Genomic DNA, 22613 nt, shown 5'->3' with positions numbered 1-22613 from the left:
GAGAATTGCTTAAGATTAGGTAATGAGTCAGCAAACTTTTCTGTACAAGGCCAGGTAGTAAACGTTTTAGACTTTGCGGGCCATACCTTATCTCAACTACTTAAACCTATATTTTGGTATAAAAGCAATCATAAACAATATGTAAATAAATGGTTGTGCCCATGTTCCAATAAAACTTTATTTACAAATCCAGGCCATTGGCAAGATTTGGTTCTTAGGCCCCGATCTAGATGATGGGCTTCTCTATTCCAGTTGCATACAACGCTGCTCCCTCTCCTTCCTCTGAGGAGCTGTGAGTCCTGCCTTTGCTTATCTGTGCACCGAATTGAATGTCCATGTTCAGAGGCCCTCAAGGAGAGCAGAAGGATGGACACAGTGTCAGGGAGGTCATGGGGCATTCCAGCCCATAGTCTGAGATTTTCAGCCATAGTCTTGAGGAACCCAACAGCAGAAAGGGGTTGAGGCAGGTGAGACACGCACAGTGGCTCTGCTGGGTGGGAGGGAGATGGAGTTGTACCTGACAGGAGGCTGGGGGTGGGGGGAGTGTAGGGGTGGGGACGTGTCTCAGGCTGCAGCACAGTTAACATCACAGAAGTCACTGTGAGGTCACTGCCAGCCCATGGGACAGAGAAATTCAAACAGAGCAGACCAGCAGATAGTATAATAGTTACATCACTGGACCCACACATAGTCAACTATAGTTTGAGTCCAGACCTGGTGGCTTAAAATTCATGCCAGGCCCAAAATCTCAAGAAGATAATGGAGGAGAAGAGATTGTGGCATGACCATCCACCCTCCTGGCTTTCTGTCTCTCTGTCTCTGTCTCATGCACCCTTTAGCAAAAATCTTTCTGGAGAAAAAAAAATTAAAATGGAAAGCAGGATTTCTTTGGGAGGTGTATGGTTTTCTTTATTACTTAAACTGTAGTCATCAAAGCTGGAATAGGCTCTCTAGGGATGACTTCCTTAGCCCCAGGTCCCTGTTGCAGCTTCCTGGCTTCTACTTAAATGGATTTGCTTTCAAAGATTATGGTCTCCATGGTCTCAGACATCATGGAGCCAGTGATCTCCAGCTCCTGGCCATCCTTGGCTTCCTCTACCTTCGCCTCTATGTTGCACCTCTCCACCGACTTAGCCATGACGTCTAACTCTCTGTCATGTGATGCGACCCCTGTTTCTGACCTAGGGATGCCTCTGAAGCTCCTCAAGAAAGAGCTGATCTTACTGGGTTTCTTACTTAAAGAACCTGAGCTAGCTTTAGATCGACTCTTCCCTGTCTTGTGCACTTTCTTCGACCCTTTCACGATGGAGCTGTGACTGGAGCTTTTGTGAGAGGAGCCATGTCTTCTGCTCTTGACATTGCTCTGGCCTTTTTCCTTTTGGTCATCTCTCCTCTTTCCATGGCTGGATATGGACCGGTGAGAGGATGATTTCCGGGTCTTGTCTCCCCCTGTCCTGTGGTGACTTTCCCCTGTCCTGTGGCGACTTTCCCCTGTCCTGTGGTGACTTTCCCCTGTCCTGTGGTGACTTTCCCCTGTCCTGTGGCGACTTTCCCCCGTCCTGTGGTGACGGGAACTTTTTCTAGAAGAGGTTCTGTCTTTTTCTTTCCTTTCCTTTTTTTCCTTCTGGATTTCAGCACTGGGCGGGGAAACCTTCTGGCTTCCATCTCGTTCACTCATGTAGCCTTCACTCTGCAAGGTTGACACAAGGGGTCCCATCGCTTGTTTTTTGGCTCTTCCTGCAGTAGGCGCACTAGTTGTCAAGACACCAGCAAACACCACACTCGAGTTGCTGTCTGGAGAGATGCTGGAAGCCCCTGTTGTCATGGTGGAAGTCCCCACTGAGGAGCTGCTGGCAGCACCCACCAAGACCATATTCATCCCATCCGAGGACACGTTGGCCGCACCTGCCAGGACCTTGCTGGATTTGCTTTCTCTTGAATCCTGGGTGGCTGCTCCTGCTAGGGCTGTGGTTACCTGGCCTGGACCTGTGGACTTGGCTGTTGCCATGCCCATAGCACCTGTTGCAGAGCTGGCGGCTGTCCCTGCTATTGCCAAACTTGCTGTGGAGCCTGAGGATGCCCCTGCTACTGCCACGCCACCTGCTGTCCCTGCTGTTGCTCCTTTGGCAGCTTCTGGAGTACTCGTGGCTACAGAAGCTGCACCAGCCATTCCACGGGAGGTTTTCTGGACCCCCTCTCCCCCAGCATAAGCGGAAGAGGTGGCCGCAGACACCTCGCAAAGCCTGTGAAGCCCCACCTCATTCTGATCGCCTTCTCCACGGAGCTCTGAGGCCTGTGCCAAGGAGAAAGAAACAGGTGAGATAGACACAACAGTAACAGAGACCAGCACTCTGCTGTCCTCGCACCCTGCAGCTGAGCAATTCGATGGTGTATAATTAGAATAACCTTTGGGTTCATCAAGGCTAAGCTCCCATGTGTTGCAAGATCTTGTCTACAGCAACCCTCTCTAGGCATCACTGTTGTTTGAACATATCTAGGACCAGAGAAAGCACAGATAGCCTTCTCCAACTCTGAACATTTTACTGGACACACTTTTATTTATATCTCTGCATGACAGATTCCTAGAATAAAATTTCTCAGTTAATGAATACACACATTTTACATTTTGATGGCTACTAAAGCTAGCCAAGTGCATACACACATGCAAACTGTGCTGATTTATGCAGAGCCAGTTCAGGTTAGTCACAGGGAGACAGACCAATACCTCTTAAGAAAGCCTGTCTTTTCCAAACAGTTAAGAATTGTCCTATAACAAGTAAGACTACCTGGATTGGGGTAGTAAGTGTTCAAGAGGAGGCTGGATGATTGGGATGCTATAGAAGGGATTAAAACCCTAGATATGACCACCACAGGGGCTGATATCTAAGTTCACTGAAATTTAGCCTTGTGAGACACCCCAGAGAAGCCCGTGAACATCCCCATGTGGTGAGGTTCCTGATGGGAGCTCATTTGGTCCGAGGCTCCTTCCAGGTGAGCCCCTGGAATACCCTTTCCAGGCGGGCCAGAGAGCATCAGATGCTTTGTAGGACCAATTTTGAACTGCTTTCTCAAAACACCCAGCCCTACCTTCTTGAGTCTCCATAGATACTTACCACAAGGCTTTTGTCATCCTCTGTGGTTGTTACATCCCCAGTTTGCACCGTTGGGGTACTGCTGAAACTCTCTACTGGTGGCCTCAAGAGATAGACAAGTTTTTCCCAGTAGGAAAAGAGATCTTCTCGTGCATCTGAAGAAGGACACAGCTGTAGATAAAAAGTACGACCCGTGGCCAGCTTCAGGCGCAGCTGCTGTTTGTCACGATCATGGATGGAGATCTTGACGAACTTCAAGGGAAGTAGCCTAGTAAGCTCCAAAGTCTTGGAGGGCTTGTGGCCTTTCCCCTTGGTGTGCCGACCAGCTCTGGTGTGCTCTTCACAGACTTTAGCTGGTCGGGCCAGCAGCATGACATCAGGTAGTGGGAGGATGGGGCTGGTGGACGCAATGCCCACCGTTACCATTCGGACTCGGTTGTGTACATCAATCACCTCTCCTTTTTTGCTGATCTGGATAAAGTCACTCTCAAACATAGGTGCATACTTGAAAATGTCATACTCTCCTCCCTTGTACAGTTGTCGTTGCAGGTCCCCCATCGAGGTATTAAAGACACCCGTTGAGCGGTAGCTGTGGGCCGTGTAGTAAGGTAATGAATATTCATTGCTCATGGTTCTCTTCATTTCAGACAGCTCCACCAGCCACAAATGGAGTCCCTGAGAGAAAGAGGGAGTAAAAGCAACCATCCATCTCCCTACAAGACTTCTGCCTAAATCTCCTCCTCACACCACTGCATTTATCCTCTACTGTCCTTTGTGACGTGTCACCATCACACATCCTTTTGTCATCACCTCCAAGCAGCTACCCTCTTGGGGCAGGGTCACCAACCTACCTTCTTAAACAAATCACCATCTCCACAGGGGGTACACGCTGGCCCAGCTAGGATTTAGGTGTAGATAGTCTGGACATTCTTTGTTTTTTTTTTGAATTATTTAATTTTATTTATCTTTTTTTTCTTCTTCTTCTTCTTCTTAATTTGCTGTAAGGCACATGTGCTTACTGGCGAGAGTAAGAGAGAGAAAGGCAAAGTGAGAAAACAAGCTCCTCGGTCTGAGACCTGAATTATAGTTGGCCATGTGGGAGTCCAGTGCCTTAATCACCATGTCAGCTGCTGGCCCCTGGATAGTCTGTTTAATCAAAATATTAAGATGTATAACATGTGAAATCATTCTCTTTTTGTCAATATCTGGATCATTCCCAGTCTTGTAATTGCTATAGATACACCCACCGATGGGATCTTCTTCCTACAGATACATTTTTGCTTCTGCTGAATGACTTCCCAGGGATAAAGTGCTGGGTGTAGACTGTGTGCTTGCCGAGGGCAGAGAGCCTGTCTGGACTGTTGTGCTCTACCTCCCTGGGGCACAGGTAGCATAGTGCTGGAGGCTTTCACAAGGAGTTACTGAATGAGTGGGCTGAAGGGGCTGCTGCTCCCTGTCAGAACCAGAGTCTCACTCGTAGTGGTTTCTAGGATGCACAGGGTTGTTCTCCCTCATTTTCTCATTTCAGGGAGGTTCATTTTTTTAAAATATAATTTTATGATAAGGAAACTGAGATTCAGGATTACCTCACTCAGGATCAGAGTGCGGAACTGCATTCTAACCCCGGGTTTGTAACTCAGGGCAAGGGCGCTTTGTCTTCGCCGCCAGCTACATGGGTCAATGTTAGACTCTCCCTCTACCTCAAGCTAAAATCCTAGGCAGTTAGCAAGGTGTGTGGGGACTGAGTGGGAGCCAGGAGGGTTCAGAGAGCTCTTGAATCACCATAGGATTCCCCGCACTGGTTTGTTTGCTGCTTCACTCTTGATGTCTTCTCGATAAATCATTGACGTTTTGTTTCTTTGAAAAGCTCTTCAGAGAAATTGTGGCAAAGACATCTTTCTGGAGGTTTTTGATTTTTTTTTTCTTTGCACAAGTGATAATCCAAATTCCCCCTCCTCCAGTTAGAAAATTATATACACCCCCCAAATTCAATGATTATTATGTGGAAATCTTAAAAAAAAAAAAAAAACCTTCAGCCACAAAGTGTTTGTTTCTTTTTAAAAATTATTTATTTAATTTTATTTATTCATTCATTTATTTTCATTTGATCAAAGAAAGACAGACACACAGAGAGAAGGAAAGTAATAAAGCAAGCTACCAAGTCTGGGACTCAAACCATAGTCAGCTATGTGGGAGTGTCCAGTACCTTAACCACTGCTTTTTAACTTTGCTGCTGGGTGCATATGCTCACCAGAGAAAGAGAAAGACAACACAGAGATAGGGAAAGTGAGAAGCACCCTCCAGGGAAAATGGCCACATTCAATACTTTCACTTCTATTCTCCTCTTGGAATTTTGGGCATGTACACATGCCTAGTATGTCTCTCAAGCCACTGGGTCTGGGACTCAAACCACGCAGTCGAACATGTGGGATCCAGCTGCCTTAACCATCACCATGCCACTAGCTGGCATACCAATGTTCTTTTTGAATATCTCTCATGTCTACTCTTGTGCTTGACACATTGCCATTTTTCAATAAATGTGAACTTGCTTCTGCCTATTGAGATTCATTGTTCCATTAGCTATTTTTTCTTGAGAGAAAGATTTTTGCTATATAGCACTTGTGCTCACCAGAGACACAGAGAGAGAGAGAGAGACAGAAAGCAAGGAATCACCCCCCCAGAGGGGATGGTCACACTGCAGTCCCTTCTCCATTCTCCTCTTGAGATTTTGGGCATGCACTGTCCATGGGCCTGGCATGAGTTTCAAGCCACCAGATCTAGGACTCAAACCATGGTTGACCTGGTGGGAGTCCAGAGACATAACCATTATGCCACCTGCTGCCCCCCCCCATTAACTTTTTCAACAGAATTTAATGAGCAAGTATTTTGTTTTGGTTCAGCCAGAGAGAGGAAATAAAAAGATGAAGTTCCCTACCTCTGATGAGTCAAAATATTGTTTCTGAAGAGTCAAGATTTTTTTATTTTTATTTTTTATTATATTTTATTATGTTGTCATAAGGCATGGGCACTTGCCAGACAGACAGAGAAAGACAGTGAGAGGAAAACTGAGAAATCATGCCCCAGGAGGGACATCCACACCACAGTCCTTTCTCCTTCATTCTCCTCTCAGGATTTCAGGCACTTACACACACCTGCCCAGTGTGATTTTCAAGCTGTTAGGTCTGGGACTTGAATCACAGTTGGCCAGGTCAGAGTTCAGCACCTTAACCACCATACCACCTGCTGACTTCTGGGGGTCTACTTTTTGGCAGTGAAAGTAATGAGAAATGATCAGTCACCAGACCATTTAAATTGAGGTACCTGTTGTATATACTGCTATTCAACTATCTTCAATAAATATTAGTAGGTGAAAAAAGCATGTGGCAAAATGACACACATGTATGTCATATATCTGTGAAGAAAAAATGTGGTGGGTGCATGTGCATGTGTGAGGAAGTACATTAGACACTGGTGACAGGAGCTACGTTGGGGCAACTTGCTCTCTGTAGGGAGAAGCAGGACGGAGACTCCATTTTCCAAGACACTCTCCTTCACATATTTGAGGTTTTGTTCCATTGCATAGCTATATACACAAAAAGAAGCAATATTTTAAGTGTTTCGATTTACAAAAATGTTATACCAGTAAAAGTATATTCTTAGAGCATTTGTTGATTCAATCCTTGAAGTAGAGAAGAAACAAATACGTAGCTTTACTCAAATTGAACTGTTCTGGTACAAAACTTCAGAATTTGGGAATAAAAACACAAAACAGCCTTCAAAGTTTATTTTCTGATATTTCTTCTAGATTTTAGGAAAATGTAGTCTCTCCTTCCAAAGTTCAAAATCTGACATATTTCCTATTGATTAAAACATGCATATTGATTTTTGTCACTATGTGTTTATCATTATGCTAAGAGAACTCAGATGATCAAAATATGTTTCCAAATTTTAAAACCATGATTCTCATCCAAATGAGGGTCATTCATTCTCATAGAATGAACTCATTAATAGGTTAATCAGCAATATAAAAAAACCAGTTCAAAGGAGAATAAAACAGGTATTGGTTATGGAGAATGTTGGGATAACATTGCTAGCTTAGATACAAAACTAGTTAAATATTCATACTGCAATTAAAGTATGGCATTTGGGGTTATCTTTTCTACTAAGAGAAGTCATTTGCATCTCTGCTAAATATAAGTTTTTATGAAACTTCACAGAGCTGAGACTTTAATCAGTAATGGCTTTCCTGGGATGTAAAAATGTTCTAAAATTAAATTGTAATGGGTGTGTAACTCTTATGACTACACTAAACTATACACATTCAATGGATAAATTGTGTAGTGGGTGGAAATATATTTCAATAAAATTATGAAAAATAACAGCAGTACGGGGCCAGCAGACATAGTGGTTATGGCACTGGACTCCCACATGGCCAACTGCACTTAAGTCCTGGATCTGGCAGCTTGAAACTTACACCAAGCACATGTGCATGCATGCTCGCAATTCTGAGAGAATAGAGGAGAAGGGATTGTGGCATGGCCATCGCCCCTGGCTGGTGATTTCTCACTTTCTCTCTCTCTGTCTCTTTCTTCTCTGTTGAGCACACATGCTCTATTACAAAAACACTTTATAAAAAGGAAAGACAAAAAAGAAAGAAAAAGAAAAAGTAAACAACCATGAAGAGATATCTGCACTCCCGTGTTTATTATAGCAATATTCACAACAGTCAAAACTTGGAATCCACATAAATGCCCAACACATGAATAGATAAGGAAAATGTAGTTTATACATACACAGAATACTTTTCATTAAAAAAAAAGAATGAAATCTTGTCATTTAAGGCAACATGTTTGGGTGCTAGCAGGTGGCAGTTAAGGATTGGACTCCAACATGGCCAATTGTGGTTCGAGTCCTAGACCTGAAGGCTTGCTCTCTCATTTTTCCCTCTCTCTCTCTCTCTGTTTCTCTCTGGTGAGTGCAAATGCTCTATAGCAAATTTTTTTAAAAAATCATAAACAAATTATTTTTTAAAAGGCACATGGATAAGCCTGGAGGACATGATATTGTTCTTTTTGTTTGTTTTTAAGAGAGATTTTTGCTACAGGGAGCGTGCACTCACCAGAGAGACAGACAAAAAGTGAGAAATCACCAGGCCAGAGGAAAGGCCACACCACAGTCCCTTCTCCTCCAGTCTCCTCGTAGGATTTTGGGCATGTACATATATGTGCCTGGCATGTACATACATGTTCCAGGACACGAACTGTGGTCAATTAAATGGGAGCTCAGCAATGTAACCACTATGCCATCTGCTAGTCCCCATGTTCTTATTCTTAAACAGATGTTTTAAAAGTCTATCTTAGAAAAGTAGAGAACAGAACAGTGGTTACCAGAGATTGGAAAGGGAAGGATTTGAAGGCTGGGGAGAAGTTCATCAACAGTTTCAAAATTACACTCAGAGAAAAATAAGATCTGGTGTTCTATTGCACAATAGTAGGGCAACTATAATTAGTGATAATGTATCATATATTAATTCTTTTATTGCCAGAGGGTAGGTACACTTGTCAGAGTAAGAAAGTACCCTCCCCCCAATAGAATGTGGTCACACTGTAAGCTTTTTTTCTTCCCATCTTGCTAGGACTTGGGGCACATACCCATACATGTTAGTATATTTTTCAAGCCTCTGAAACCATGTGGGATCCAGCTTCCAATGCATAGCACTCACCACTATACATTATAAAATAGCTAGAAGAGAAGTCTTAAAGTGTTCTCACTATAAGGAGATGGTAAGTGTGGGACATGCTAATTCCACCTATCAGTATGAGCACATGTACCACATCACATTGTACCCTATAAATATTTACAATTATGATGTGTCAGTTAAAAAGTTTAAAATGAAATTAATTAAATAAAAAGATAGAGATAATCAACAAAAGAAACAAAAGAAACACAAAAATTACTTCTAATCATACTCCACAGAGATCATCAATGCTAACATTTTATATCCTTCCCATATTTTTTGGAGTGAAATTTAATATTTACATGCAATAATCAATTTATAACAGCTCTTGGAGTAGTAACGTCCTTCTACTCTACACAGTTTCTGATCTTTTTCTTTAATGTTAATGGTTTTATTCTTTCGGTATGTGTTAGCTATATGTTTCATCAACATAACATCAAAGAAAGAAAGAAATAAACTTAAGGTGGGGCATCTCATAGCTTATAAAGAGGGCAAAAATAGGAAGTGGAGAGAGGGAGATAGTCCTAAAAACTGTGGTGAGCAAAACAGAATTTTGGTGCAGAGTGGGGCACAATATGGTTGAACAGGGCAGAAGTGAGAAGGAAGCAGGTGGGTGGAAGAGGAGAAAGGCGATGCTTACTAGATCATACTGTTGAAAAATAAAATTATTTTGATCACCTGTTTGGCTTCTTTGATGTGTACCAGCTTATTCTCTTTTTAAACTCCAGGCAGAAGCAAGCTGATTTGCATATTGGCCCCCAGGGGAAGATTTAGGTGCTGGTGGTATTTCTGACAGCTAGAAGGTAAGGCAGAAATCTGGTTGGCTTCCTGAAGTCCTAGGTGCCCGAGGCTGGCCGCAGATCTTCCCACAGCACCTCTGGTTAGCAGCATCAACATAAAAGTACTGTGGACTGTATTTTAGGCCAGGGGATTTACCCAGTAGGTACGTATTGTGTACAGTATGGAAATCTCCCCACCCTCACATCCTGCTGACTTTCAGACTGCACACTCATTGAAAGGGCTATAGATAGCTGCCTGCTTGCCATATTTTTCGAAATAATAGATGGAGGCCCCAACTTGGTGCCACAGTCAATAACCAACTGAATGCAGTGTTGGAAGCCACATGGACAACCTCGGGTTGAGATCCCTAGGTGGTCCTGAAAATATGCTGGGTACATGCACATGCACCCAAGATCCAGAGGAGCAGGGGGCTGGGGGGTAAGAGGATTCAGATGTGACAAGACTCTGTTGAAAATACCTCACTCTCTCATGCTTGCCTGCATGCACACACACTCTCTATCATGATAAATAAAATAAACTTTTAAATAAAGTCAATAATAGAGAACAAAAGGTATTGACTTGGTACTTCTCACAATAAATATTTAAACTTCAGCCATTCATTATCTTCCAGGTTTACGTATACTCAGTACCTCCTATACAGAGTTTTGTATTTTTACTTCTCATCTCTTCAACCTTAGGCTAATTTATTTATTTTTAAGCTGCCAGGTCTGGGATTCAAACCACAAGTCCATGAGAGTCCAGCGACATAATCATTATGCCATCTGTTGTTCTCTAGGCCAATTTAAAAAGTATGAAAAATTGGGTCAGCCCATGGTGTGATGGCTAAGGTGACTGAATCCTACAAGTTTCGAGTGCTGACCCTGGAAGCTCGAGAAACATGCTGGGCACGTGTGCAAATGAGCCCAAAATCCCCAGAGGAGGGAGGAGTGAAGGAGAAGGGAGTGCTGTGTGACCATGTCCCAAGGGGGATGTGTTCTTACTTTCCTTCTGTTCCTCTGGCAAACAGAAGGCACGTACTCTCTGGCAATTTTTTTTTTTTTTTTTGGAACTGCATTTAATAAAACTATAGAAACTATTTTTAGAATTTGGTTTGATGGCTTTTCTTCTTATGAAAGAGTCATTATTGGTTTTTAACTATAGTGATAAAGTTTATGAGGGTCACCATTCATTCAACTTATTCACTATTACTCTACCACATATTTATTTGTCCACCTGTTTTCTTCCATTTCTTCCATGTATGTTCTTCTACTGGTTTGTAAACTCTCATAATTTAGGATCATACCTTATCTGCCCACCATATTCATTTAAAAAAAGACTGCATTTAATAAAACTATAGAAACTATTTTTAGAATTTGGTTTGATGGCTTTTCTTCTTATGAAAGAGTCATTATTGGTTTTTAACTATAGTGATAAAGTTTATGAGGGTCACCATTCATTCAACTTATTCACTATTACTCTACCACATATTTATTTGTCCACCTGTTTTCTTCCATTTCTTCCATGTATGTTCTTCTACTGGTTTGTAAACTCTGAATTTAGGATCATATCTTATCTGCCCACCATATTCGTTGTTAACAAAAATTACCCAAAAGTTGTAAATAAAAAACATGCAATGTAGGCAACATGTATATATATATATACACACACACACATATATATGTATATGTATATATATGTATATGTATATATATGTATATGTATATATATGTATATGTATATATATGTATATGTATATATATGTATATGTATATATATGTATATGTATATATATGTATACATATATACACACACACATATGTACACATGCTTTTATATATATACACACACACACATATGTACACATGCTTTCTTTTCTTTAAAATTAATCATTCTAAAAAGAATAAGGCTTTATTGTGCTTGTTTGAAGAAGAAAGAGGCTATGGAGTTATCAAAATATTTTGGATATCGCTCATATAGATACTAATAAACTAATTAAGTTTAGATGGGAACTGCAAGTAAAATAAAGTGCTTTAGACCTATATCCTAGGAAGACAGTTGAAGGATCTCTTTGTCCTGGACAGCTCTTTACTTATATAAAAGGCTGCTATCTGGACCAGAGAAGAATGTTGAAGTTGTAGGGCCTCAATGATAGAGCAATAAATATGGGTGTTAGGTCAGTGTAAGGGTGAGATCATTTATTGGTGACCAGTAGCTCCTCTCTTTTCTCTAGTGGCAATAGTTTAATGTTCCTTCGGAGAGCCGCTTCTCCCCACTCTCATTTCATATGGTCGGGTAGGGCTGCCTCTATGCTACCCTCAACCCCAGCAGTGGATCCAGACTTGGAAGAGACAACAGCACATTCCACCACCTGGGCAGTAATATTGAGTACATGTGACCCTGTCACCAGAGACAAGTTAATGGTTCACAATTCTGGGACTTTTTGCTGGAATTTGAAAATAGATCATCCATTTCCACGGGTAAAATGTCAGCCTAGCAGTCATGTTCTTACCCGAAGGAAAGACTACCTAAATGTGAAGCTAGCCCAGATTTAAGAACGGAAAAGCAAAATTTCCAATGCCCTTGTTAAGCACCTGGATCCAGCAGTGCCAGGAGGAATTGGTTTTTTCTTAGCTGTAAGACGTTTTATGAGGCTTTTCCAATCCAGTTTCAGTTGAGGCTTCAAAGGCCCATAATAATATAATTATAGGAATAAAATATCTTCCTACCTTAAAATAAGGTGCTACATCATCCACATTTGACACAATAAGAGGAAAACAGGTTCTGCTAGTAATGGTATTGGCTCACCTCCAGCCTTTAGAAAACTAGGCTTAAAAAACCAAGGGAGAGATTTTGGTGTGCTGTGTATTTCCTCTCACCACTAGCCCACAGGGGAAGGGAAATAGTGCTTGTATCTACTACACGTCAAGTGACAGGGATTTTAGGGCTGCTTAGTGCGCTTAGTATGAGTCTCAGAGTGTTTGAGAGATATTAGGACTGGTATCCAAATCTTACTGGGAAACATATCATGGTGAAAGCTTGTGGAAGAACTATTCATCTGACATCAGGGGATATGTTTGGAGCAAGTAGTATATCTCTTAATGACAAGGCAAGGATGCCAGAGTCTCCTAGTAGAGCCAGGGAAGGGAATAAGTGATGTGGGGTTCATTTTCATGAAAATTTTCCCCAAAAGGTTAGGCTAGGCAAAAGAAGCCAAATAAAGTGGGAGGGTAGGGGAGCGGGTAGACCAGCAGAAGTCCAAAGTGACCAGTTAGAGGGGCATCTTTCACCCCAGGGAACAACTGTCAGAGCCCTCAGGTGGAAAATCTCTGAGACAACAAAATACACAACAAAAAACATGAAAGAGAAAGTACCAATTGGGTACTCACCACTCTCCAAGGGCATGAGCCCCAGATTATGGCTGTAGCTTCATTCATTGCTGTGATTTTTGTCCCTCTTCTTCAATTTCCTCCAGCCTGAGCGGGAAGAAACTAGCCTAGTGTGAGGGGAGAAGGAGTTAGGACCCAATAGAAAAGCCACCATGCTTCAAAGCTTAAAGCAGACTCACATTAGCTTGAAGAAAAGCATTACACTGAATATGTGTACAGAGTTTTGATGATTACACTGAACTAGACTAATCTTTCTGTCCTTTTTCTTTTTTTAGATTTTGCTAGAGGGTGTGTGTGCCCACCAGAAAGAGAGAACGAAAGCAAGCAAGAAAGCACACTTCCTGGGGAATGGTCATGCCGCAATCTCTTCTCCTCCATTTCTCTCTCTTTTTGGGATTTCCTGTGAGTTTTTCAAGCTGCTATGTCTGGAATTCACATCATACAGTCACACATGTGGGATCCAGCCACCGTAACCACCACCCCATGGGCTGCCCTTCTTTATCTTGAGTTAAATTTTTATTAGGAAAATTTTCAAACATATGTCTATGTAAGGAAAATAGAATAATGGATGCCCATGTACCCTCTCACCCAGTATTAGCAATTGTCAATTATGGCTAAATACTTTTTATATTTCCCCTACCTGTTTCTTTCCCTTCAGTGGATTATAATGAAGCAAACCGTGGGCATTTTGTTATCTTATTAACAATTCAGTATGTTTCTATACAAAATACTCTCTTAACAGACAATGATGACATTATCACACCTTAAAAATTAAGAACAGTTTCTCAATCTCATCAAATATCTAGTCAGTGTTCAAATTTCCCAATCGTCCATCTCATAATATCTTTATACAGTTGTTGTTTGGGCTCTGAACCTGAAGTCCTCACCTGCAGATATGTCTCCTTAAATCCATAGGTTTCCCCTAGGGCCAGCAGGTTGCATGGTGGTTAGAGTGCTGGACTCCCATAATGGCCAACCATGGTTCGAGTCCCAGACCTAGTGGCTTGTTTTCTCACTTTCTCTCTCTCTCTCTGGTGAGTACATGTGTCCTGTAGCAAATTAAGAAAAATAATAATAATAAATAAAATAAAATAAAATAAAACTTCTTTTAAAAATCTATAGGTTTCTCTATAACTTATTTGTTATATAAATATTAAATCATTTGTCCTTGGTGATTTGTATAATCTGGGCCTATTCAACTTTATCTCCACAGTGTCATTTGCCATTTTTCATTAGCTTCTATATTTTTGACAAACTCAGATTTATATCTAAAGATTTGGTTAGATACGTGTTTGACCTTTTTTTTTCCCCAAGAGTTCTGGGTAGGTGGTTTTACGTACTCCTTATGACGTCACCTCAGGAGACATACAATGTCTGGTCGTCAATCTTCTTGTGATGCCAAGATGGATCAGTGCTGTCAGTTTCATATCACAATTGCATGTGCATTTTTCTACTTGCTTTTCACATAATAGTTTTAACAGCCATTGATGATCATTGCCTAGACCCATTATATCATTAGAATTGCAAAATAGTGATATTTCATTTATTAACACCTACAAAGAACTTTCCCTCCTTAAGTATTTGATTGCTCAGCTGGGTTTTAGTTCTTCAGAAAAAGCAGAAAATAAGTTTTATTCTTTTCCTTTGTTTCCAGTTCTCAGAATAACAAGTTGGTTCTTCAGCACCCTCTAAGTGATCGTGGGTTGAGATTTGATGTTGTTGTTATTGTTATCTTATGCAGTCATGATTTTAACATTTTTGGTACTCCTTAATTCATTGTGGTTATTATTCTTTTTCTGTTTTCTGTTTTGTTTGGTTTTGTTTTTAATGCCAGAGGTTGTGTGAATACTCTAGATTTCTTTTCCTCCTTTTCTCCATCCTGTTAGGATCCTGGATATGCCTGACATGTTTCCCAAGCTGCTGGGCCAAGATTCAAATTGTGATTGGTCATGTGGGATAGAGCTTTCTCTGCATGGTGCTGAACTGCTATGCTGTGGGGGGTGGCCCCCATTACTTGTGATATCCCAGTTATCCCATGTTTGACCAGGGAGAGCTCCTTGAATTTGGCTCATGTGAACTGAACTTTTTTAAAACCAAAACAAACAAAGGGATGATATTTTGTTGTTTATGTTTTCCTTAAAATGACTGAGAAAATAGCGGGTCCCCTAGGATAACATTTAGGCATACACAGACTAATCCTAGCAAGTGGGTTTGAAGGCTCTAAGGGAGCCTTCAGTGCAACGGAGACATGGCAAATGAAAGACTCCCAAGTATTACAACAGCTACTGATGATATTTTGCTTTCTCAGCTGAGAACACGGTGAAGTCTGTAAATCCTAAATTGACCGAAGTCAACCAGGCATAAACCCCTTTCCCAAAAGAGTTAATTGTCTCATTTGAAAAGATAACACTGTACTGGTTAGAATTAGGTTTCCTGCTACTAACAGAAATCTCAAAAGAAAGGAGCTTAGAAAATAGAAATTTATTTCTCTGTGTGTTATAGAAAAAGTGATCTGGGCTGACATGGAAGAATCTGGTCATCAGGACTTCAGTCTCTTTCTACCTTATGTAAAATTGTACTCAACATACAACTTCCACTTCATGATATAATTTAACTGCTCCAGCTCCAGCCACCACATCAACATTCTAGGCATCAGGAAAGAGGAAAAAGGGAAGGAAAGGGTATTGTGACTCCCATTAAGGATATTTCCTGGGAGTCGTGTTTACTATTTCTGCCATGTTCTGTCAACCAGAAAAATGGTAATATGACTACACTAGCTACAAAGGAGGCTGACAATGTGGTCCTTATTCTAGCTACCCAGGTAAGCAGGTAACAATCGGTCAGTTAATTACCCTAGGAAGAATGGAAGTATAGATATTTGGGGAAAATAGGAATCCCTACCTCAAGCCCATATTCAGAAAAATATAAAAATAACTCACAAACAAGCAAAAAACTCTTTTGGGCAATGTATTTATACATATATGTCCTAAAATCTCAGAAGGGAGGAGTCATTCAAGATATTCCTCTACCCTACCTTCCTGAGTGTCTTGATTATGCTGAAGCACCCAAAATATAAAACGAAAGTAAGCTGTACTCTGAGAATTTACATTTAACAATAAATTTAGCAAACTGCATTCCTATGCAACATGGATGATTGATTTGTTTGTTTCGTTATCTATTTCTATTCCGGTATATGCTATCTTTTATCACACTGGGATGTCTTGGTTGTGATCGGAATGGTAGAAGTAAATCTTACGCATTGTATTTCAACCGCGTACTAACTGTAAGGCAAGATACATGACTACCATCCACCAATCACAGGGTATACGTAATTCATTTCTCAAAACAAACTCCACAAGACGACTAAGGATCAGAGTAGCTTGCTCAAAGACAAAAAGCTTAGTAATTGACAGAGTTGGGATTCTGATTCAAGTTTGTCTATTTTCAGAACTCATGCATGCTTTGTTCATTAAACCACTATGAAGGAATTTATTTTCTGCTCTTCTGCACAATTTCAGGATAAAAAAGCAATTATCTATATGTAGCCTAAAGAAACATCTCTGGGATTTAATCTTTTTTTTTAAACTTTTTTTTTTTTGCCATAGGGCATGTGTACTTGCTGGAGAGAGACAGACAGAGACAGAGACAGAAACAAACAGAAACAGAGAGAGGAAAAGCAAAAAATCGCCCTCCAGGGGGGCATGGCCATGTCACAATCTCTTCTCCATCTTCCTCTTGGGATTTTGGGCACAAAAGCACATGTGCCCAGCGTGATTTTCAGCTATCGGGTCCAGGATTCTAACCACAGTTTACCATGAGAGAGTTCAGTACCTTAAACACCAGGCCACCTCTTGGCCCCTAATACAAACTTTTAAAAATAAAAGAACTTTAATGTATCTACTCATTTCAGTATATGAGTGTTTCATGCTTATTATCTATTTTAATTGTCCAACCTAATTTGGTGATTATTAATTAAATAAGTATGAGACAAAACTTGCCAAAATTGCCTCCAAAGTATTCATTAAAACTGTCATGAAGGTATAAAGAGATGTGTATATAATTCATGAACTTCAATTCAGAAAGCACAAAGAGGGCCAGACAGGTGACATGGTGGTTAAGGCAGCTGGATCCCAGGTGGCCAATTGCATGGTTTGAGTCCTAGATCTGGTGACTTGAGAAACACACTAGGCACTTGTGTGTGTATGCCTAGAATTATGAGAGGAGAGTGGAAGAGAATGGATTGTGGCATGGCCATACCCTCTTGGTGCTGCTTTCTCACTTTCTCTCACTTTGTCTCTCTATGGCAAGTGCACGTACTCTATAGCAAATAAAAAAGAGAGAGAGGGCTTTCCTCAGGAAGTAACATGTAGGATAAGACTTAAGGTATATTCAGAGTTAACCAGAAAAGGAAAAGGAGATAAAATATTTGGGGAGAGTGAACAGTACGTGCCAAGTGATATGTGGAGCATGTCTGAGGATGGGGGATGAGGGTGCAGACTGAGGCTGGAGTGAAAACTAGCAAGTAAAGTGTCATATTGGACTGGCAAAAAAGCCAGAGAAGAACCTCCAGCGCTTTGTGTATAGGACATTGTTTTCCCTTTTACAGATGAAAATCCGAGGTTCAGAGCCACTGAGTCAGAGCTTACAGTCTCACAGCTAGTTAGGTGGTGCAGCTAGAAGTCAGACTGTGGCCAGTAGGATAATGGTCCTGCATAGAGACGTGCATGTCTTCATCCCATGGAACCTATGAATACATTAGGTTACACGTAGAACTAAGGTAGAAATGGAATTAGGTTGCTAGTGACTCGACTTTAAAAGAGGGAAGTTATCTTAGATTAATCTAGTTTGAGCAGGCTCAGTGCAATCACCAGAGTCCTTAAATGTGGGAAAGGGAGGCAAAAGAAGAGGTGATCATGATATGGGGGGAATAGAAACTGACCTGCTGTTGTTGACTTTGGAGATGGAAGAAGAAGGCCCATGAGCCGAGCAGTGCGAGTGGTCCCCAGAAGCTAGAAAAGGATAGACAACCAATCCACCCTTAGAGATTCTGCAAAAAGGATCACAGCCCCTTTGGCACCTTGACTTCAGCCCCCTGAGACTTTTTTCAGACTTCTGAACTACAGAATTTTAAGAAAATAAATTTGTGTCCCTTTGAGCCACTAAGTTTATGGCAATTTGTTACAACAGCCACAGGAAATGAATTCACAAACTCTGTCCCATTGGCTCCAGTGTCTATGGTCTTCTTCCCATGCTAGGTGTCTTAAGTGTTGCATGGACTGAACTTGACGCTGTAAAGCTTAAACTCTATAATCTTTAATATAATTTTGAGTCTAAGGTTCTTCAAATACATTTCCAAACTATATAGCAAAGAGTATACACTTTTATACATATGCCTCGGGTTTGTGAATTTCAAAAGGATGTGGTTATGGCCTTGACATCAGAGGAGAGGCACTGCGATGTTGACTGAACATTGATCGAAAGATAACACTGGGGGCAAGTTGCCTTTGAGCTACTCTCTGAAGATCAACTGCCTCCCTCTTACAGTCCTTGCCCTGAAGCAGTTCCCTCTGGCTGTGCTAAGGGGTGATGCCCAAAGCACATCACTTTTCAAGAATTAGATCATGAACAACTTTATCCTCCTGGAAGAACAGCTAATAAAGAAATCCCAGCAAAAGAGAAGAACCTCTCCCTCAAACTTTAAAGTCCGCTTCTTCGTTTTAACCAAAACCAGCCTGGCATACTTTGAGAATCGTCATGGGGTATGTGAGCAATTTCTTTTATCTATTCATATTTTCTATGTGGACTGGGCTGACTCAAAAAGGTATACATGGAATGCAGGATCATGAACATGCTGGTTATAGCAACTTAAAAAGTGTTGTAGGAATAAACAGAAAAGAATGTGAAGAGAAACAAAAGAGGTGAGGTGATTGTACTAAGCAATTTCAATTCTGAAGTGTATGTTTAACAGTTACCGACTTTTTTTTAATTCAATTTTTAAATTATAATGCTATTTTTTGTGGTAAATATGATTGAGTAGAACTTGATTTTCATATAAAATGTACAACATTTTATGAAACATTGATTAACAAAATATTAGAACTCGGTGGGACCCAAGGGATAATCTAGACCAATTTCTTGATTTTTCAGTGAAAGCAACTGGTGCTAGGAATGGTTAAGTGATAGGTGCAGTGTTAACATTTTTATGAGTTCATCTTTATTTGTGTCGATAATCACTGTTACCAGACATCTTGGAATAGTATTACCCAGGCATTTAATTGTCTGCAAGTTGCAAGGCACAGTGGCAAGCCTCATAATTCCTTGGAGAAATCCCAGGAGACTATGGCTCTCGAGCTCAAAGTGCCTACAGTGCAGACCAATGATTCTTACCCAGATTCCGCTGTCTAGTTAGGTCAGCCTTTTTATATATCTAAAGATATTTTTGTATGCTATAACATCAGTATTAACCAAAGCAACATGAATAAACATAATGATGTTTGGTTAAAAACAAAACGAAAGAAAGAAAAGAAAAGGGCGCTACATGTAGGGTCAGGAGACCAAACTCTGCTTCTCATTAAGTGAGCAAGCTTGGGCAAATGTCTTCCTCCTGTGTTGGGTTCTCTCCTTTCATAGAATTAAAAGACTAGAAATAGTGACCTACCCAACCTCTTTTGTCTTTAAAAATCTTTTGTTTCTGTACAGTGGGCTTGTTTAGTCCCTCAGCAATTTTTCGAGGCATACTTGATTTCTCACTGCACAGTAGATTATTTTTATATCAGTAGAGAGGGAAGGCAGGGATTATCAGTTAAATTTTTCTGAAGGGGGAAATATTAAATGCTTGATAGTCAGTTTGAGATGAAGAAGGTGTTCTGATGCCTTGTTGCTGTCTGACTCGGGTACAGGCATGTGTTTGGAGTCTTTGGAGAACTAGGCTTTGAAGTATTCAAGAAAATGAAGCTCTGAAGGAGAGGAGGCTGGGCATGGAGCCGATGGGTGACTGGCCTTTTTAAGTTGCAAGTGAAATAAGGCTGTCTCTTCTTTAGAAGGGAAAAGAATTGTTGTTGTCAACAGACGCTTATTGATAACAATTCACTGATCAACCAGAAAGCACATGGAATTCTTTATGTGCAAGACTTCTTTGGTAGATGGCCAGGAGCCAAGTTTTGCACTTGGGGTATTCATCATATAGAGAGAAATCACATGGCATCTGTCATTTCTGGGCTTTTTAGATGAATGGGATAGCCCAAGGTCTTATTTCACATTGAGAAAGAAGCTATTTGCCTTTACACTTTTTTTCAAAGTCCATTTTACAATTTTACCAATTAGTTTTCCTGACTCCACTTCATTTTGTCTCATTTAGCTAGTACTGTATTGCTAATTTCTGAGTAGCAGCATTACTGTTGTGAACTGTTCGGTTGTGAATTCAGAACAATACTATTTGCAAATGCACACAAAACCAAATGGTCTTGATTCAGAATCTTGTTGGTTATCATGTGCTTGTAGACAATGTTGTAAAATTACTTCACTACTTTGTTTGAGTATTATGAAAAATTCTAGGACAAGTCACTCATTCAGGTGATCTCTGGACTATAGTTTCTATGTTTCCATGTAGGCTATAGGAGATATATGCACAAACATCACGTTTTGTTTTTTAATGACTATAAATTTTCATAAATAATTTTTTAACATTTAAAAAATACTACAGAAATTTCTTGGCTAGAAATTTATCCAAGGTCACTGGGAAAAGTAAGATATGTGAGTGATTATTGCTCCTGCCCTGTGTATGTTAAATCATTTTGCACACAAGGGTCAACCATATGTCATCATAAATGAGTAGCATTATATTTGCAAAAAGAATATTTCTATTTCTCAATTAAAACTTCAGTCTTGCCAGCTGTAAAATAGGTGAGATAATAGTACCCATTTCATGGGAAGATGGCAAAGATTTAGAGAGATAATGTATTTGGGTTGAACTATCTGAAATTACCATTTGGCAGATAAACAGCAGTCATATACAGGCAACTTCATATAGTTTGCCTTACTTTATGACAAGTGACTGGAGCTAGTAAGCATCTCGTTAATGTTAGCCATTATTTGTATCATTTCATGTCTCATTTTATATTTCAAGGTAGTTGCTAAGTAGCATAATATTTTCATTTTCTTTCTCTTTTTCTTTTCTTTTTTTTTTTTGGAAAGGTTTTTGTATAGGGTGCGTGCACTCACCAGAAAGACAGAGACAGAGAGACAGAAAGTGAGAAATCACCCCCCAGTGGAGGTGGCCATGCCACAATCCCTTCTCGTCCATTCTCCTCTCAGGATCTTGGGCACACACACACACGTGCCCGGTGTGAGTTTAAGCCACCAGGTCTGGGACTCAAACCACGGTTAACTTCATGAGAGTCCAGCAACATAGCCATTACACCAACTGCTGGTCCCAATATTTTCATTTTCAAATAAAGGGAAGTATTAATGGATTCTTTAATATCAAGCTTATAGTCTAAGATAAGAGTCCTCTGTTCTTCCTGTTCTGTGGCTAGTTACAAGCTCAGGGGGAGCTATCCATGCATTACGAGCTGATGGATGTTGGGTCGGCTCTTGTCTTTCCCAGGGTATCAGCTTCTTTTCCTCATCTGTAAAACTACATTCGTTATAGTTTTAATATCCTGTGAAACTGTGACACCATGTGAACAATAATCCTTCTACATATTTAAGATCAATTCAGTCATTCTGTACATCAAATATGTTTATTCTAAATATTTTTAGGATGTTTATGTTGAATTCTCATTCCTATTGTCCTTTTAATGCCAATAAAATGAATGAGCCTTTTATTTTCACATGGATTTGGTTGTGGTGTCAGATGCTTTTTTCCCTCTATTGAGGTGTGCAAGTGTTTTCAAAGGGGCCATAAGCTCCCCCACCCAGCTGGAACAGCTCAGTGGACCAGAAAGCAGGGTGGCAAGCAGTGGCTCATGGGCAGGTATGATGCTCAGATGCCCCCCTGAGCCGGCCGACTTTCTGATAGAATGGTCCCTGGTACCTGAAATACTTTAACAGAGAACGAGAGAAAGGCCCAGTGCTGTGCTATGCTTAACAGCCTTTGTGATGGTAGTCGGTGTTGGAGAGCCCTGATTCATGGTGTTTTCTGATTTTTCTGGTGTAAATACTCCATTCATGATCAATTTTGAACTACTTCTGTAACACCCAGTGGCTCACGGTATTCCTGAAAATGTAACAACCCTCCCTCATGGGCCAGAATAAGCCGAGTCTTGCACACACTGGCAGCCTTGAGTATGAATAATCTTGAGAGAGGTCGTCATCAACTGAACAACATACTGGCTTACACATAACTGGTCTCAGATCCTTCTCAGCATAACAGAGAGAAAAATGGAGGGCCTCAGGCACTTTGAGCAAGCACAGGATGGAAGAGACAGCGTAGATGAAAAAAGAGGCACACACTGGAGAGGCCAGTATAGCTAACCATCCCTTGCACCATACATCCTCCCCAAATTAAAAATGGCAGGAAGCTGGATTCAAATCCTGCTTCTCTCACTTTTTAGATGTGGAATCTTAGGCAAAATGTTTAAGTTCTTTTTTAAAATTATTTTTTTATTTAATTATATT

General features: G+C 40.7%; 2 protein-coding genes across 2 annotated transcripts in view; one reads left to right on the top strand and one right to left on the bottom strand.

Annotated features, from left to right (window-relative positions):
* Positions 1 to 816: 816 nt before the first annotated feature.
* Positions 817 to 3839, bottom strand: GARIN3 (golgi associated RAB2 interactor family member 3). Its single transcript, XM_006165083.1, has 2 exons — positions 3114 to 3839; positions 817 to 2293 (listed from the first exon to the last, which is right to left on the bottom strand). The coding sequence occupies exons 1-2, from the start codon at positions 3795 to 3797 to the stop codon at positions 1004 to 1006; spliced, it is 1974 nt and encodes a 657-aa protein (XP_006165145.1). The 5' UTR covers positions 3798 to 3839; the 3' UTR covers positions 817 to 1003.
* Positions 3840 to 18483: 14644 nt separating this feature from the next.
* Positions 18484 to 22613, top strand: part of ITK (IL2 inducible T cell kinase) — a gene marked incomplete at its 3' end in the record, with an annotated part of 69959 nt that continues 65829 nt past the window's right edge. The window contains exon 1 of the mRNA XM_027766964.1: positions 18484 to 18754. Within this exon, the coding sequence (XP_027622765.1) occupies positions 18617 to 18754 (138 nt within the window). The remainder of the gene's footprint in view (positions 18755 to 22613) is intronic.

Source organism: Tupaia chinensis, unplaced genomic scaffold (assembly GCF_000334495.1).
Source record: "Tupaia chinensis unplaced genomic scaffold, TupChi_1.0 Scaffold143796_1, whole genome shotgun sequence".
Taxonomy (NCBI): domain Eukaryota; kingdom Metazoa; phylum Chordata; class Mammalia; order Scandentia; family Tupaiidae; genus Tupaia; species Tupaia belangeri.
The sequence above is the reverse complement of the archived record's forward strand: the minus strand, read 5'-3'. Positions and strand labels throughout refer to the sequence as shown.